The sequence below is a fragment of the Zingiber officinale genome, chromosome 10A, assembly GCF_018446385.1.
Source record: "Zingiber officinale cultivar Zhangliang chromosome 10A, Zo_v1.1, whole genome shotgun sequence".
NCBI classification, from domain to species: domain Eukaryota; kingdom Viridiplantae; phylum Streptophyta; class Magnoliopsida; order Zingiberales; family Zingiberaceae; genus Zingiber; species Zingiber officinale.
This window is the reverse complement of record NC_056004.1, coordinates 6,207,227-6,222,691: the sequence shown is the minus strand read 5'-3', so window position 1 is coordinate 6,222,691 and position 15,465 is coordinate 6,207,227. Positions and strand designations below refer to the sequence as shown.

At 36.1% G+C, this 15,465-nt stretch overlaps 1 protein-coding gene and 1 long non-coding RNA gene across 6 annotated transcripts in view; one reads left to right on the top strand and one right to left on the bottom strand.

Moving 5' to 3' along the window:
* Nucleotides 1-435: 435 nt before the first annotated feature.
* Nucleotides 436-1,697, bottom strand: LOC122028066. Its single transcript, XM_042587088.1, has 2 exons — nucleotides 1,573-1,697; nucleotides 436-1,467 (listed from the first exon to the last, which is right to left on the bottom strand). Exon 2 carries the CDS (start codon nucleotides 1,323-1,325, stop codon nucleotides 546-548), a length of 780 nt encoding a protein of 259 aa, XP_042443022.1. The 5' UTR covers nucleotides 1,326-1,467; nucleotides 1,573-1,697; the 3' UTR covers nucleotides 436-545.
* A 152-nt stretch (nucleotides 1,698-1,849) lies between these two features.
* The window catches only part of LOC122027205, a 38,521-nt gene continuing 24,905 nt past the window's right edge, over nucleotides 1,850-15,465 (top strand). For 2 of the 5 annotated variants that reach the window (XR_006124310.1, XR_006124309.1), the window contains exons 1-3: nucleotides 1,850-2,102; nucleotides 2,715-3,059; nucleotides 3,285-3,520. This is a non-coding gene — a long non-coding RNA (uncharacterized LOC122027205). Of the gene's footprint in view, nucleotides 2,103-2,714; nucleotides 3,060-3,284; nucleotides 3,521-11,251; nucleotides 11,330-15,465 lie in introns of all 5 variants that reach the window. The other 3 variants (XR_006124313.1, XR_006124311.1, XR_006124312.1) reach the window with 3 other exon arrangements.

Below are 15,465 nucleotides of genomic sequence, written 5' to 3'. Positions count from 1 at the left end.
TGAAAATCATAGAAAAAACTGGGATGGTATCAAGCTAGGAACATATTTCGTTAACAGTCTTTTCAGCATCTAAGAACAGTAAGCAAATTAGTCAATAAAATATATTAAATCTATAAAATAAAAGAATTAGGATTAAAAAACAAAGGACTAAAAGAACACGCATCTAAACATATTAACAGAAGTTTATAGTTCAGTTCTTTGATATAATTTTTAATATTTGAGAGACAAGTAGAATAGTGTATCCAAGAAAACAAATCAATTACATGTAACAGAGAAACAACATTAGTGTGAACTTATGAATGATCTCAAAAAAACAGAACCTAGAGCAGACAATTAAAGGAGATCAGAGAGCAAGACATTAGTTCACCTCAAGCATGTTTTCATCTTCAATGCCCCAACAACATCAGAACGGATAATCTGTCCATTGCGGTTGACAAGAGTATTTACACTTTCAAAATGTATATGAGTTAACGGAGACGTTACCAACAATTATTTACCCAAAAAAAAAAGAAAAAACTCATAGGACGTGACGAAATGCCTGTTAATCATCGACCTCTCCTTCCTTCGAAGCGACCTAAAAAAAATACTAACACCAAGAGACCAACTTTGAGCCATTTCTGTCCTTTTGCCGGATTCTTCTTGCCAGAAAGCTTGCTTTCAGTTTCTTTTGCTTGTATTTCTTCAGTATGATGCCTGACTTGATCTTGGAGACATTTTATTGCAACCTCGTTTCTTTGCGTTTTTTCAATGTGCTCGCTAACTTGATGTTGAAAGCGTTTAATCGTGGCTTCATCTCTCTGCTTTTCTCCCATGAGTTTCATAACTTGATCCTCTAGCAGTTTAATTATAGCTTTATCACTGTCCTGGCTCAGCTGTGCAGTACGTTGATTAGCTTCATCTTCCAGAAATTTAATTCGAGCTTCGTATCTTTGCGCTTTTTCAGTATACTCGCTCAATTGATCTTGGAGAAGTTGAATTGTAGCTTCGTCAGTGTTTAAGCTCATTTGATCATGTAGCAGTCTAATTGTAGCGTCGTCAATGTGCTGGCTCATTTTGTCGTGAAGACTTGTAATTGTAGCCTTGTCGTTTTGCTTTTCTTCCAATAGATGGATGATTTGGTCTTGGAGGCGCTTGATTGTAGCTCTGTCACTGTGCTGGCTCAACTGTTGTGTTTCAATATTTTGGCTCGCTTTATCTTCTAGAAATTTAATTCGAGCTTCGTAGCTCTGTTTTTCTTCTGACAGAGAGGCAATCTTTTGTTCTTGACTAACCAGTTTAGCCTCTTTCTCTTGGAAAATTCTTGAGAGTGAATTGATCGTTTCCATTTTGGAAACTTGAAGCGGAATAAAGAGTGAACTCGCGTCAAGAAAGCGTATCGGAAAGCCGATGAGGAAGAGGTAGAGGAATACCTGGAAGGAGTCAAGAAAGCGTACGCGGGAAGCCGATGAGGAAGGGGTAGAGGAATACCTGGAAGGAGTGAACTCTTGTCAAGAAAGCGTATGCGGAAAGCTCATGAGGAAGAGGTAGAGGAGTCAAGAAAGCGTATGCGGAAAGCAAGAGGTAGAGGAATACCTGGAGGAGTGAGCGGATGGTTCAGTTGCAGTGGACGCCTAGGTAGCCGAAAGCCTCGAGTAGGCAGCGGATCGTAGAGCCGACGTTGCGGAAAGTTGGTAGCGGAGTGACGAGATGGGGGCGGGGGTGTGCGTGGCGTCGGTTGACGGGGAGGCGGAAACCATAAATTTATAAAAATATTCCAGGGTCGGATCCAACAACAGGATCCGACCCAACAACAGGATCCGATAATGAGGAATACTAAAACGAGATCTGATCGCAACAACATGTCATTACGCCCCCTCGTAACCTCCTTGTCCCACCCCCATCGAATCCTCCCGATTCCGATCTCCGACCCCCATCCTACGATCTCATCGATCTCCGTCCTTCACCCCGCTCTGTCGTTGATCTCCACGCTGCGGTGGATGGCGAACACGAACGCAGGCAGATCTGCGAGGATTTGTTGCCAAGGAGAGTGAGACTGTGGGGGTGATCCAGACGGCATCTGATTCAGGCACCGCGATAGCATCTCATTCGATCAGCTGCAGAAGGTGAATGAGCGGAATGGATTGGTTTAATTTTTTTATTCGGGTTCTTTTCTTTTTCTACGTAGTTTTTTATTTGGATTTTTCTTTCTCGTTTTTCTTTGTCTTGCTTGGAGGTTGGTCCTTTTGTTTGGTTCTAGATCTGGTAGTTCACTTATACTGGAAACATTTTGTTTCAGTCTGATTTCAGCTAGAATTTACGGCAATATTTTTCATATAATGTGTTTTTCACAATTTCGTTTGGATCAGTGAAACGTTAGCGCAGAATCTTGAGGCCTAGCTATTAGTTTGGCACCATATCTGGACCTGTTTAATCCATGTGTACCTTGAGAATCATAAATTTAGATCAAATGTCAGTGATATTTCTTGTATTGCATGTATTGGCTCTTGACAAGTGAATTTGGTTCCAGAATTCTTTGTTTTATTGATTGATGTAAAGGGTACGGTTTTAAATTTTTTAATCTAAATGTTGTTCATATGGATGCCCATCCATGAATGACATTTTAATTCATTTGTTCTTCACAGTTGGCGTATTTGATTTTTATAGTCATTGATTTGTATCTTGTAAATGATTTAACATGGCAAATGTTAATCTTGTTGACAATGTCAATGAATTAGTTCTGGAGTGAGCTATCCCTTCATGCTCGAAAGGAGTTCATGAGGCTCGATAAACAGACTTTATTTGAACAAGCTAGGAGGAGCCTCTACTGTTCCAGATGCAATGGGTTGCTTCTGGAAGTCTTCTCACAAATTGTAAACTATGGGAAGTCAATGCAACAAGAAGGTTCTGGTTTTCAACTTTCAGATAAAGCTGGGAATTGCCAATCCCAGGACCGTAGTCACATAGATGAGGTACAGGATCCATCACTATATCCTTGGGGTGGTCTGACAACAACTAAGCATGGTATTCTCACTGTTCTTGACTGCTTTGTCAGGGCAAGGTCACTGAAGCCACTGCAAAATGTATGTTGTTCTTGCTATTGTTATCATATCTCAAGGACATCAAATTCTCATGCTTTTTATTTTATACTCTTCATATTCGTCCTCATTTTTTTTCCCTCATGCTTTCCTGTCCATATAGATATTTAAGTCTGTTGATGCATTATTACTTTTTTTTTTTCTTAATTATTATTTTCTTGATTGTTGTTTTCTTTAAGTTTTATGCTTCAAATTTTTGTAATTGTGTAGGTGTTTGATAGTGCTTGAGTTGGGCAACATGAACACGGAGGTGGAGGCAGGGGTTGGATTAGCCAAGGGATTGCTAATTACGGTAAAGGACACGGATTAAGAGAGACCTGTGTGTTGCATACTGCTCGACATTCTTGTGATACACTTGTGGACTTCTGGTCCGCTTTAGGTGAGGAAACCAGATCATCTCTCTTACAGATGAAAGAGGAGGATTTTATTGAAAGACTTATATACAGGTGAACCTTTTTTTGTTTTTGCATAGTGTCAACTTGTTCTATAGGAACATATTCTAGAGTATAAAGGTGATATTCTAGTATTAGTATTAAAAAAAATGGTCTTTACATTTTAAGTATTTTAACTAACATAAAGCAAAGAATGAAGAATCCCACATTGTATAAATTCTATTGGAATATCTTTCAGTACTCTTCTATCACAAAATCTTAGATATATAGGAACTATAGTAAAAAGGACAGCTTTCAAATCAAACTTGCAGTCTGTTTGTTTATTTAGTGTCTAAGTGTGTGTCTATAGTTGTATTTAGCAGAAAAATAAGTTTAGAAGCTGGAGATTTTTGGTTCTTTGATTGGCATGATGTTGATTCAATAACTGCCCAAAAAACTGCTCTCAACACTTCTAAGAAAAAGTCTTGTCAACAAAAAACACATGTCCATAGGATAGATGTAATAATTTTGGGAATGAAAAAGGAAAGATTGTTGCTTAACAGTTTTTGGTTGTTTGTTCTAGAGTGATCATCAAGTTTACCCTGTATCAAGGTTTAAAATTGACTCGTGCCTAGGTTTCAGTCATGTACCTAAACGATACAATTTCGGTATCGTATCATGCTGTGCCGATATAGTTTTGGTATTTTAAAAATATAAAATATATTAATTTAAAAATAAAATATTTAACATAAATATTTAAAAAATAAGCAATATAAAAAATAATCTTTTTAAAAGGGAAAAGATATGAAAATAGATAAATAAACAAATAAAAATTTTATTATAAATTTTAAATTAAAATAAATAAAATATAAAATTAATTAGATAATTTTATTAGAGTTTAATAAAACCTCTTTAGTTATCTCCATCATGCTGTCAGGTTTTGGATTTTTTTAATTAAACTTAGGTAAAATTAAATTAGATAATTTTAAATATATTTTTTATATATTTTATTAGGATACTTTAATTATGGTTTATAAAAATCTGTTCGAAATATCACACATCTTTACGAATTGTTTAAATTAATTAAATAAAATAATTGGGAAAAATAAACCATGATCGATCGTCGCAGGGCATCTGGCAGACGCATCTGAAGGCGCCGGACTCTTCTGGCGACACCTTCTACGCCAGAAGGCATTGCGTGACGCTTTCTGTGCCGAAGGTGTCGCGAGACACTTTCGGGACTTCGTCGGAGGCGTCATGGGACTCCTCCGGCGCCACGGACATCCAACGTCTCCTCTGGTACTGCCGAGACAAGGACGCCTCCTGTGATGGTTTCGGCCGCCTGGTGGAACGGTAAAAATCATCGTGCCGGGCGGCACGAAACGACATTTCATTCCTTGCTTCTAGTGCTTTTCCATCTTGGTAGTTGGGACTAGTTAGTGAGAATAATTATCTGATATCTAATAAACATAAGGAAATCTTTGATTATGTAATAATTATCTGATATCACAAAGAAAAGGAATCTCATAAAAAAATAAATTAAGATAGTAAGAGGAAATGCTACTATTATCTATATATATTATTTACCATATTTGTATATATTAGTTACTATATATGTATATAATAATTACCATATTATTGGTACAAAATAGTTAATATATATGTGTTAATTAGACTAATTGTAAATTAGCCTAATCAGTGTTGTTAGAAGTGCGAGGCACACCGAGGTGCAAAAGACTCCTAGAGCTCGAGGCGCGCCTCTTGAACATGATGATTACTAAACTACTAATACACTCATATAATATGTTAAATATGATAACTATTAATATTTCACACACAAATATCAAATATGACAAGCAAAAAACACCATGATAAAATTAATAAAAGTTTCAAACTTTCAAGCTTCAACTTTCTAATCTAAACTAACGAAGTTCATCAAAACAAGCGTAATAGGTCAAATTAATCATCAAGCTCAAGATCATTCTCATTGTATTATCTTCATCTTCTTAAAATTCAATTTCTTCTTCTTTTTCATCTCTAAGTCTTAGAGATTTGTGTCTTATAGAGGAAGATGTATTTCCCTTCTCGATTTGTTTAGGCCTAGTATGTGAACTAGAGGCCATGGATGTAATGTTTTTTCCTCTAGTACAATAGTCAGGCTCTTCAAATCCACTAGCCCTACCAACGATATCCCATGTCAAGTCACCTTCAAAAACCAACTCATCTTCTTTATTATCACTTTCTCCATCTGTTCTACCCATTAACCATTTATTACTGTCATCAATATCTGTCACGTGCATCATACCGAAGTTTTAATGCACGATTATATTTCACAAATACCAAATCATTTAAGCGCTGCTGAGCTAGCCTATTTCTTTTTTTTTCTGTGAATCTATAAAATGTCAAAAATCACAATAAGTATAATAAAATAACAAAGAATATTTTCTACTTATAAAAGTAACATACTAATAGTATTATACATTTATACATTTATATTTATTACATATCTGCTCAAATACACTCCAACTGCGCTCATAGCCGGAAGTACTATAAGTGAGGCTAAGCACTTTAATAGCAAACTTTTGCAATTCTAGGATAGTTGCTCCATAGCACTCCCACCATTCTACTAGAGATAATGCTCTTCTATGTCTAATTGTCACATTCCTCTCAAATAGTCCTTCTGCCTTTCGATATATAGAGAGTTGGGTAGTGATTTTATCTTACTCAGCAGCGCTTGAAACCAATCTCTCCATAGTTTCAAATAAACCATTCACCACTGCTCCACATATATTTGAATCTGTGTATGAATAAAAATATTCTGGATTCAAATAATGTCCTGCAGCATGCAGAGGCCGATGAAGTTGGCATCCCCATCTCGTATCAATGATCTCCAACACTTCTTTGTATTTCTCTTCTTTCTCCTTAAAGGCCTTCATAATTATTTCTTTTGCTCTATCCATGACCTCATAAATATAGCCATTGCAGGTTTTCTTTTCCCATCAACCAGTCTCAGAACACGGATTTAAGGGTCATATATCTTTAAAATATGCACAACATTGCTCCAGACTCTAAGTGTCATGATGATTTTAGCTACCTTCTTCCTCGCCACTTCTTTTGCCCATTTACTCTCTGTCCAATCCTTTGAAATGAACATTTTCCTTAAGTTTTGCTTCTGTAGGTGCATCCTTTTAAGAGTGAGAAAAGCAGTAGCAAATCTTGTGACACCTGCCCGACAAAGCTCTTTTTGTCTTGTGAATTGCCTCAACATATTTACGATGCCGGGGCGAACATAAATGTAAACATTCACTCATTGCCTTCTTCAATGTTGCTTTAAAATCAGACAATTTCCCAATATCTTCTAAGATCAAGTCGACGCAATGAGCAGCACAAGGAGTCCAATACAAGTGCGGCATTTTTGCTTCTAATAATTTTCCTAAAAAAGAAGTTAGAAAACTAGATAAGTTTAACATATCTAAGAAAAATCATATTGATAAGAAATAATTAAATAGATTCTAACCAGCAGGCACATTGTTACTTGCACTATCCGTAACAACTTGAACAACATTTGCTTCTTCTACACGCTCCACAAATCGATCAAGCAACTGAAATCTCTTCAGTCTTTGCATAATCAGAAGCATCAACCGATTCAATAAAAACTGAACCTTTAGGAGAATTCACTAAAAAATTAATCAATATCCTATGGCTTTTGTCTGTCCTCCCATTTGCATCAAACTACAATCATATTTAGCCCATTCTATTTCACACGACTTAATGTAATCATTTGTCACACTATCAACAACCTTTTTAGAAAAGGAACTCGCATCTCATGACAACTAGGTCCTTTTAGACCTACACTATATTGGACAACCAAGTCCAACATCCTTTTGAAGCTTGAATAGTTAATGACATTAAAAAGAATTGCCGCATCATACATCCACTTAATTATGGCCATACAAGCTTTTTCTCTCAATCTTTCTTGTATGCCTCGCTTATCGTAGTTTGCCTCTCTTTACCATTTCTACTTTCAATATTTTTTTGCACATTAGGAGCAAAATACGTATCTATTTGTCTTTGCTTTTTTTTTGTATATTCACTGTTTTAGAACTTGTACTTGTACTTATAGGCGACATAGCTTTAGTTCCAATATCATCCATATCAATATCATCACCAAGAAGGTCTACATCCTCAAAGTCCAATGTCGCAAGTTTAGAAAGATTACTTTTCTCTGTCTTTTTCTCCATAAAATTTTTAATTTCTTCACGTATATGAGGCGAACATCTTTTGCAAGTCGTAGTATTTCGAAACCACCCCAACAAGATGTTTGCATGATAGATACCCCATTTTGTAACTTTTTGACAAAAGTTATAAATCAAATCATTTTTGTTATTCGGATTAACTATTTGAAAAGTATGGATTAACTATTTGAAAATAATTCCATACTGGATCTTTGATGCATATGTTGGAGCATCACTACTACCTTACATGATAATTGAACAAGAAAATAACCTAAAAAATCAAAAACAAAATAAAATCAACACTATACCAACAATAGAAAAACAAGACAAAAAAATAGAAAAACAAGACAAAAAATGGAAAAACAGGACAAAAAAAAAAGCAAAACCGGGCAATAGCAAGAACATGAATCAGCAACTCAGCAAAGAGAAAAAGAAGAAGAAAAGAAGATACCAAGATAAGGCGAAGAAGAAGAAGAATAGAAGATAACAGAAGAAAAAGAAGAAGAACAGAAAAACTAAAAAAAGGGAAACAACACATACTTGGGTACTGCAGTGTGACTCAGGCAACGACGGCGGCAAGCAGAAATTCTCCGGGTAGACTTGGGTTCAGGTTTCTTCTTCTTGCGTTCTTTTCTTTTTCCCTTTTATCTTTTTCTTCTCCATGCCCTAATTCCAAACCAAATGAAATGTTTTTTGGTTAAAAATCCAGTAATTGTTCACGAGGCACGCCTCAATCGTGCCTCTGTTGAGGTGCAAAGGCACCCTAAGCGTGCCCAAGCGCGCGCTTGACGAACAACTCCCGCTTCGCACGGGAAAATGTGCTTTTCCCAGTGCCTTGTGCGCCTCATGCCTCGGCCGCGCTTCGAGCGTGCCTCGGGCACGCCTTTAACAACACAAATCCTAATTATAGTTTCTTAATATGGGTCCTAATTTGTATATAAATATGTCGTACTCTTCAATAAGAAAGATATATTCTTTTCATTTCTAATTACATGGTATTAGAGCCATATAAATTAAATTAGGACTCTATCTCCTCTCCTAACGAAATTAGGTTTCTTTTCTTTCTTCTTTTTCCGCCGTTTCTCACTTGCGGGTGCTATGTTCGTCGCACGACCAAAAGGCATCGCGACTAGCAGTCGGTTGTTGTTGCTGGTCCCCCATCCTCACGATTAGCCACTGGCCACTATCTGGCTTTCCCAATCACGCGCCATCGCTTCGCGTCATCGTCTCATGCCATTATATGAAGGCTACCAAGGTTGTAGGCCTTCGTCCCCTGTGCACCGTCGTCACTTGTGCTATCGCCTCAACACCAAGTCTCCATCTCCGTGTTTGTTGCCAACGCCTGTAGAGATACTGTCCCTTGCCTCCTTCCTCGTTGCTAACTTCACCATATACTTGTGTCGTTGTGCCCTAGTCGTCGTTGCTGAGATCAGGGGCTTAAAGCTTGTTGGTAGTAACCTAGTTTCTTGATTGTGATCATTTCTTGTTGTGACAACCATCACACTGCTTCTCCTTGCCGTCTTGTATCACTATCGCTGCCGGAAGAAGTATCTCTAACCATCTTCATCCGCCGGGTTCAAAGCTAAGGGTCTCGTCTTCGGATTAGAAGAGGAGCCTCCACGTCTCCACAGATTGCAGTAGCTCACATCCATCTGACCGACCAACTTTTTCTTCGGACTAGAAGTAGAGATCCGGCCGCCCTTCCTAGCACCAGCAACAACCTTTTCTTCAGTCTTCTTCTTTTTGTCCACGGTACTGTAGTGCTGTGTTTTCTTCTTGTTGCTTTATTTTTTGTCTTTCCGGTGTAAGCTACAAATCTGTGCACTGAGAGTCCATCTTCTTGTTGCCGCGTTCCCAGATAAAATCTTATGGCCGAGAATAAGTCCTATCTTGTGACGGATGTAGTGCCCGTGATATCTAAGATCATGGACCAGAAGCTAAATAGTTCAAACTATTTGGATTGGAGTAAGATTGCTCGTCTTTATCTATGAAGTATTGATAAAGATGGTCATTTGACTGATGACCCTCTTAAAGATCATTCAAAATAGATATGGCTAAGAGAGGATGCTCGCTTGTTTCTTCATATTTGAAATTATATTGATAGCGAGGTAATTCATTGTGAATTTGTTAAAGAACTAATGGATTATTTGGAATTTTTGTATAGAAAAGGGAATTTCTCTCACATGTATGAGGTTTGCAAAGCCTTTTATAGTGTAGAAAAACAAGATCGACCTCTAATCAATTATTTTATGATATTCAAAAAGACATGAGGAGCTTAATATGTTGCTGCCCTTTAGCCCTATGAAGGTTCAGCAAATCCAACTAGAGAAGATGACGATTATGAGCTTTCCTGCTGGCTTACCTCCTGACTTTGAGCCTGCTAAGTCACAAGTTCTCTCTAGTTCTGAGGTATCCATTTTACAATATGTATTTAGTCGCATTTTCCATATAGAAAGTACTACACCCACTCTGCTTAATGGTGTTCTAGTAAGTTGCAATACTAATTATGTGTCTGGGTAGCACCAGCAACAACCTTTTCTTCGGTCTTCTTTTTGTCCACGGTACTGTAGCTGCATGTATACTTATACTGTTGCTGTGCTTTCTTTCTTTTGCTTCGTTTTTTGTCTTTCCGGCGTAAGCTACAAATCTGTGCACCGAGGCTCCATCTTCTTGTTGCTGCGTTCCTATGAGATAAAATCTTATGGCCGAGAATAAGCCCTATTTTGTGACGGATGTAGTGCCCGTGATATCTAAGATCATGGACCATAAGCTAAATGGTTCGAACTATTTGGATTGGAGTAAGACTGTTTGTCTTTATCTATGAAGTAATGATAAAGATGGTCATTTGACCCTCCTAAAGATCATTCAAAACAGATATGGCTAAGAGAGGATGCTTGCTTATTTCTTCAGATTTGAAATTGTACTGATAGTGAGGTAATTGGTTTGATCAATCATTGTGAATTTGTTAAAGAACTAATGGATTATTTGGAATTTTTGTACTTTGGAAAAGGGAATCTCTCCCACATGTATGAGGTTGGCAAAGCCTTTTATAGTGTAGAAAAACAAGATCAACCTCTAATCAATTATTTTATGATATTCAAAAAGACATAAGGAGCTTAATATGCTGCTGTCCTTTAGCCCTGATGTGAAGGTTCAACAAATCCAATGAGAGCATATGGTGATTATAAGCTTTCCTGCTGGCCTACCTCCTTACTTTGGGCCTGCTAAGTCATAAGTTTTCTCTGGTTATGAGGTATCCTTTCTACAAGATGTATTTAGTCGCATTCTCCATATAGAAAGTACAACACTCACTCCGCTTAATGGCGTTCTAGTAAGTCGCAATACTAATTATGTGTCTGGAAGATCAACTAGTCACAATGGAAATAAAGGGGAAGTTAGGACTTTCAAACTCGAATGCCTAATTCTGGTTGTCTAGTGTGCAATTACTATCGCAAGCCAAGTCATACAAAATTTGAGTGTAGAAAGCTTTAGTATAAAAATAAGCAAAAACACTTAACCCATATTGCATCCACTAATGATGCCTCATATAAATCGATCCTTATATTTGCAGATGAATTTGCCAAGTTCTCAAAATATCAAGAATCATTCAAGTCATCATCTTTCTTTGTCACTGCTATTATCGATTCAGGTAAACAAACCACATGTCTTCTTTATTTATCCTCATTGATTCTGGTGCCACGAATCATATGACATGTAATGCTAGACTCTTTTCTACTTTTTAATCTAAAGCTAACACTCATATTGTTACTTTAGCTGATGAGTCTCCATCTTGTGTTCTTGGGTCTGACAATATCAATCCTACTCCTTTACTTTCTATGTCTTCTGTCTTACATTTACCTGATTTATCATTTAATTTGCTCTATGTCAGTCAACTAACTCGTAATCTTAACTGTTGTATCATATTTTTTCCTAATCATTGCTTATTTCAAGATCTTTTGACGAAGAAGATTATTGGTGAAGAAGATTATTGGTAAAGAACATAAGTCTGGAGGCCTTTACTTTTTTAATACACCACTTCCAAATTCTTTTGTTTGCTCGAGTGTCACTTCTCTATTCGAGGATCATTATAGGTTGGGACATCCATCTCTATCTTTGCTAAAAAGCTTTGTCCATAATATGATAAAATGTCTTATTAGATTGTGAGCTATGTCAGTTTGCAAAACATCACCGTCTTAGTTCGAGTCCTAGAGTAAATAAACGTGCTTTCTTTTGAATTACTTCATTCCGATATTTGGGGTTCTTGTCCGGTTTTATCTAATCCTGATTTTAGGTATTTTGTTACTTTTGTTGATGATTACTCTCGTGTAACCTCATTATATTTAATGGACAAATATTCTGAGTTATTTTCTCTATTTTGTGCCTTTTGTGTTGAAATTAAAACTCAGTTTAATACATCCATCCGTACTTTGCGAAGTGATAATGCTAAGGAGTATATGTCCAGTTTATTCCATTCGTATATGGGTCAGAATGACATGCTTAATGAAACATCTTGTGTTGACACCCATCCCAAAATGGTGTAGTTGAACGAAAAAATAGATATCTTGAAACTACATGGGCCCTTCTACTTCAAATGAATGTTCCTAAATCTTTTTAGGGTGATGCAGTTTCTAGTACCATATGCTTTCTCATTAACTGCATGCCAACCTCTATTTTTCATGGTGAAATCCTTTACAAAATTTATTTTCCCAATAAGTCATCGTTCCTATTAACCCTAGGATATTTGATAGCACTTGTTTTGTTCGAGATGTTCGTCCACATGTCACTAAATTATATCTCAAGTCTTTGAAATGTATTTTCCTTGGTTATTCTCGTCTTCAGAAAGGTTATAGATGCTATTGTCCTAGTATTAACAAATATCGTACCTCAATTGATGTTACCTTCATGGAAGACAAACCTTATTTCCCATCCTCACCTATTCCGACTCATCAAAAGGAGGACGATTTGTTGATGTATTCTATCACACTGTTCGCACTTGTTCTAGAACCAGCTCCTGTTAAACCTCCTATTATTTAAACCTACTCCAGGCATCACCCTTTAGATTCATATCCTGCACCTACTACATAGTCATCAGATCTAGTCCCGAATGATGATCTTATTGTGTTACGCAAAGGTAAACAACAGTGTACTTATCTTACTTCTTTTGTTTCTTATAATGACTTGTCGTCTTCCTCTTGTTCTTTTATTACTTCACTTGATTCTATCTCTATTCTTAAGACTGTGCGTGAGATCATATCTCATCCTTGTTGGAAAGATGCAATGATAGAGGAGATGAATGCTTTAATGACAATGACATTTGGGACTAGGTCGATCTACCTTTAGGGAAACAGATTATTGGATGCAAATGAGTATTCGTAGTTAAAGTTAATCTGGAGGGGTCAATTGTCAGATTAAAAGTTTTTCTTGTTGCTAAATGCTATACTCATACCTATGGGCTGGATTATTCTGACACTTTTTCTCCTATTGCAAAGTTGACATATGTTCGATTATTTATTTTAATGGCTGTTACCCATCATTGACCTTTACATCAACTTGATATCAAGAATGCTTTCTTCATAGTGATCTTTAGAAGGAGGTGTATATAAAGCAACCTCCTGGTTTTGCTGCTCAGGGGAGTCAGAGTTCGGGCAAGTTTGTCGTCTTCGAAAATCTTTGTATGAATTGAAACAATTCTCGTGCTTGGTTTGGAAAATTTAGTCAGATTGTTGAAAGATTTATTATGATAAAACGCAAGTTAGATCATTCTGTGTTTTACCAAGCAGTCAGGAGCTGGTCTCATTCTATTAGTTGTATATGTAGTTGATATTGTTATCACTGGGAGTGATACTACGGGGATCTCATCTTTTAAATCTTTCATTCATACTCAGATCCATACGAAAGATCTAGGAGTGCTAAAGTATTTCTTGGGTGTTGAAATTATGAGGAGTAAAAAAGGTATATTTTTATCTCAGAAAAAATATATCCTTAACTTATTAACTGTGAAAGGAAAATTGGGGGCAAAGTCTTGTAGTGCTCCAATGACTCGGAACATGTATCTCACAGAAGATGGAGAACTATTTAAACATCCTAAGAGATATCGAAGGTTAGTTGGAATGTTAAATTACCTTATCGTAACTCGTCCAAATATTGCATATTCGGTTAGTTGCCATCTCCAACTGTTCATCATTGGGCAGCGTTAGAACAAATTTTGTGTTACTTGAAGGGAACATCCGGAAGGGGTATTGTATATAGAAATCATGGGCACACATATTGAATGCTTTTTAGATGCAGATTGTGCAGGTTCTAAAATGGATAGAAGATCTACTTCATGTTATTGTATCTTTGTTGGAGGAAATTTAGTTTCATTGAAAAGTAAGAAGTAAAATGTTGTGTCACGATCTAGTGCAGAGCCATAATATAGGGCTATGCCACAGTCTGTGTGTGAGATAATATGGATATATCAACCCTTGACTGAAGTAGGTCTTAAAATTTTAGTACCAACTAAACTATAGTGTGATAATCAAGTTGACGTTCATATTACATCGAATCCTATGTTTCATGAACGAACTAAGTACATTGAAATTGATTGTCATTTTATTCGTGAGAAAATTTAACAAAATATGATTTCTAATGGATATATGAAAACAACTTGGGGATATTTTCGCAAAAACTTTAAATGATGTTCGGGTTGATTATCTTTGTAACAAATTGGGTATGATTAATATCTATACTCCAACTTGAGGGGGAGTATTATTTATATATATTAGTTACCATATTTGTATATATTAGTTACTATATATGTAAATAATAATTACCATATTATTGGTACAAATTAGTTAATATATTTGTGTTAATTAGGCTAATTATAAATTAGCCTAATTATAGTTTCCTAATATGGGTCCTAGTTTGCATATAAATTTGTCGTACTCTTCAATAAGAAAAATATATTCTTTTCATCTCTAATTACAGCTACAATGACAAATAGAGGTATGATAGAGAGAACTGAGAGCAGCTAGGGTGCTTGCTGCGTTGTCGCAAATGGAGATCAGAGGGAGATGTGGCACTAGAATGACTGCTCTTAACAAGGAGGACTGTGTGATTGACAATGCAATTAGATTGGAAGAATGTAGCTGTTATATTTGACAAAGAATATATATCATCTGCATTAAAGTTCATCATTACAATTAATTATCAAAGTTGAGAGTGTTGATGTTCTACGACAAAAGAAATGTACATGGAGAATCTTAGCCAATATATGACAATTGTGATAAGGAATGTTCAAGCATAACAAACATTATTCTGATCTGTCTTCGAATAAGTTGCACATTAACCCCTCACATAATGCTCATTTCATTTGTTGTGCAGGAAAAAGATGAGTTTCATGTCCATTTGACATTTAAATAACTGCAATGAATAGTTGTGGTATCATGATTATCTGAACTAGGGGTGCAAATGAATCAAATTGAGATGAATAGTATGAAAATATTGATATTTGAGTTCGAACTTGAAAAATATATGTGATATTCGAATTCAATTCGAAGCTCGAAAATACAAATAATTTTAGCTCGAGCTCATTTCGAAATAAAATTTGAGCTTGAGTTTGGTTCGAATTGTTCGAACATTGATTCGAGCTGAATTGAACTTCAAAATGATTTAAATTCGAGTTCGGTTTGAGTTATTCAAACTTTAATTTGAGCATATTTAAATTAAAATTATGTAAAAATAATTATAGTTTGGTTCGAGTTTGGCTCACTAGTAGCTCGTGAATAATCAAATAAAATATTATGA

Bases quoted from the DNA above. Each gene is read 5' to 3' on its own strand.
- LOC122028066 (XM_042587088.1), bottom strand. From the start codon at position 1,325: ATGGAAACGATCAATTCACTCTCAAGAATTTTCCAAGAGAAAGAGGCT.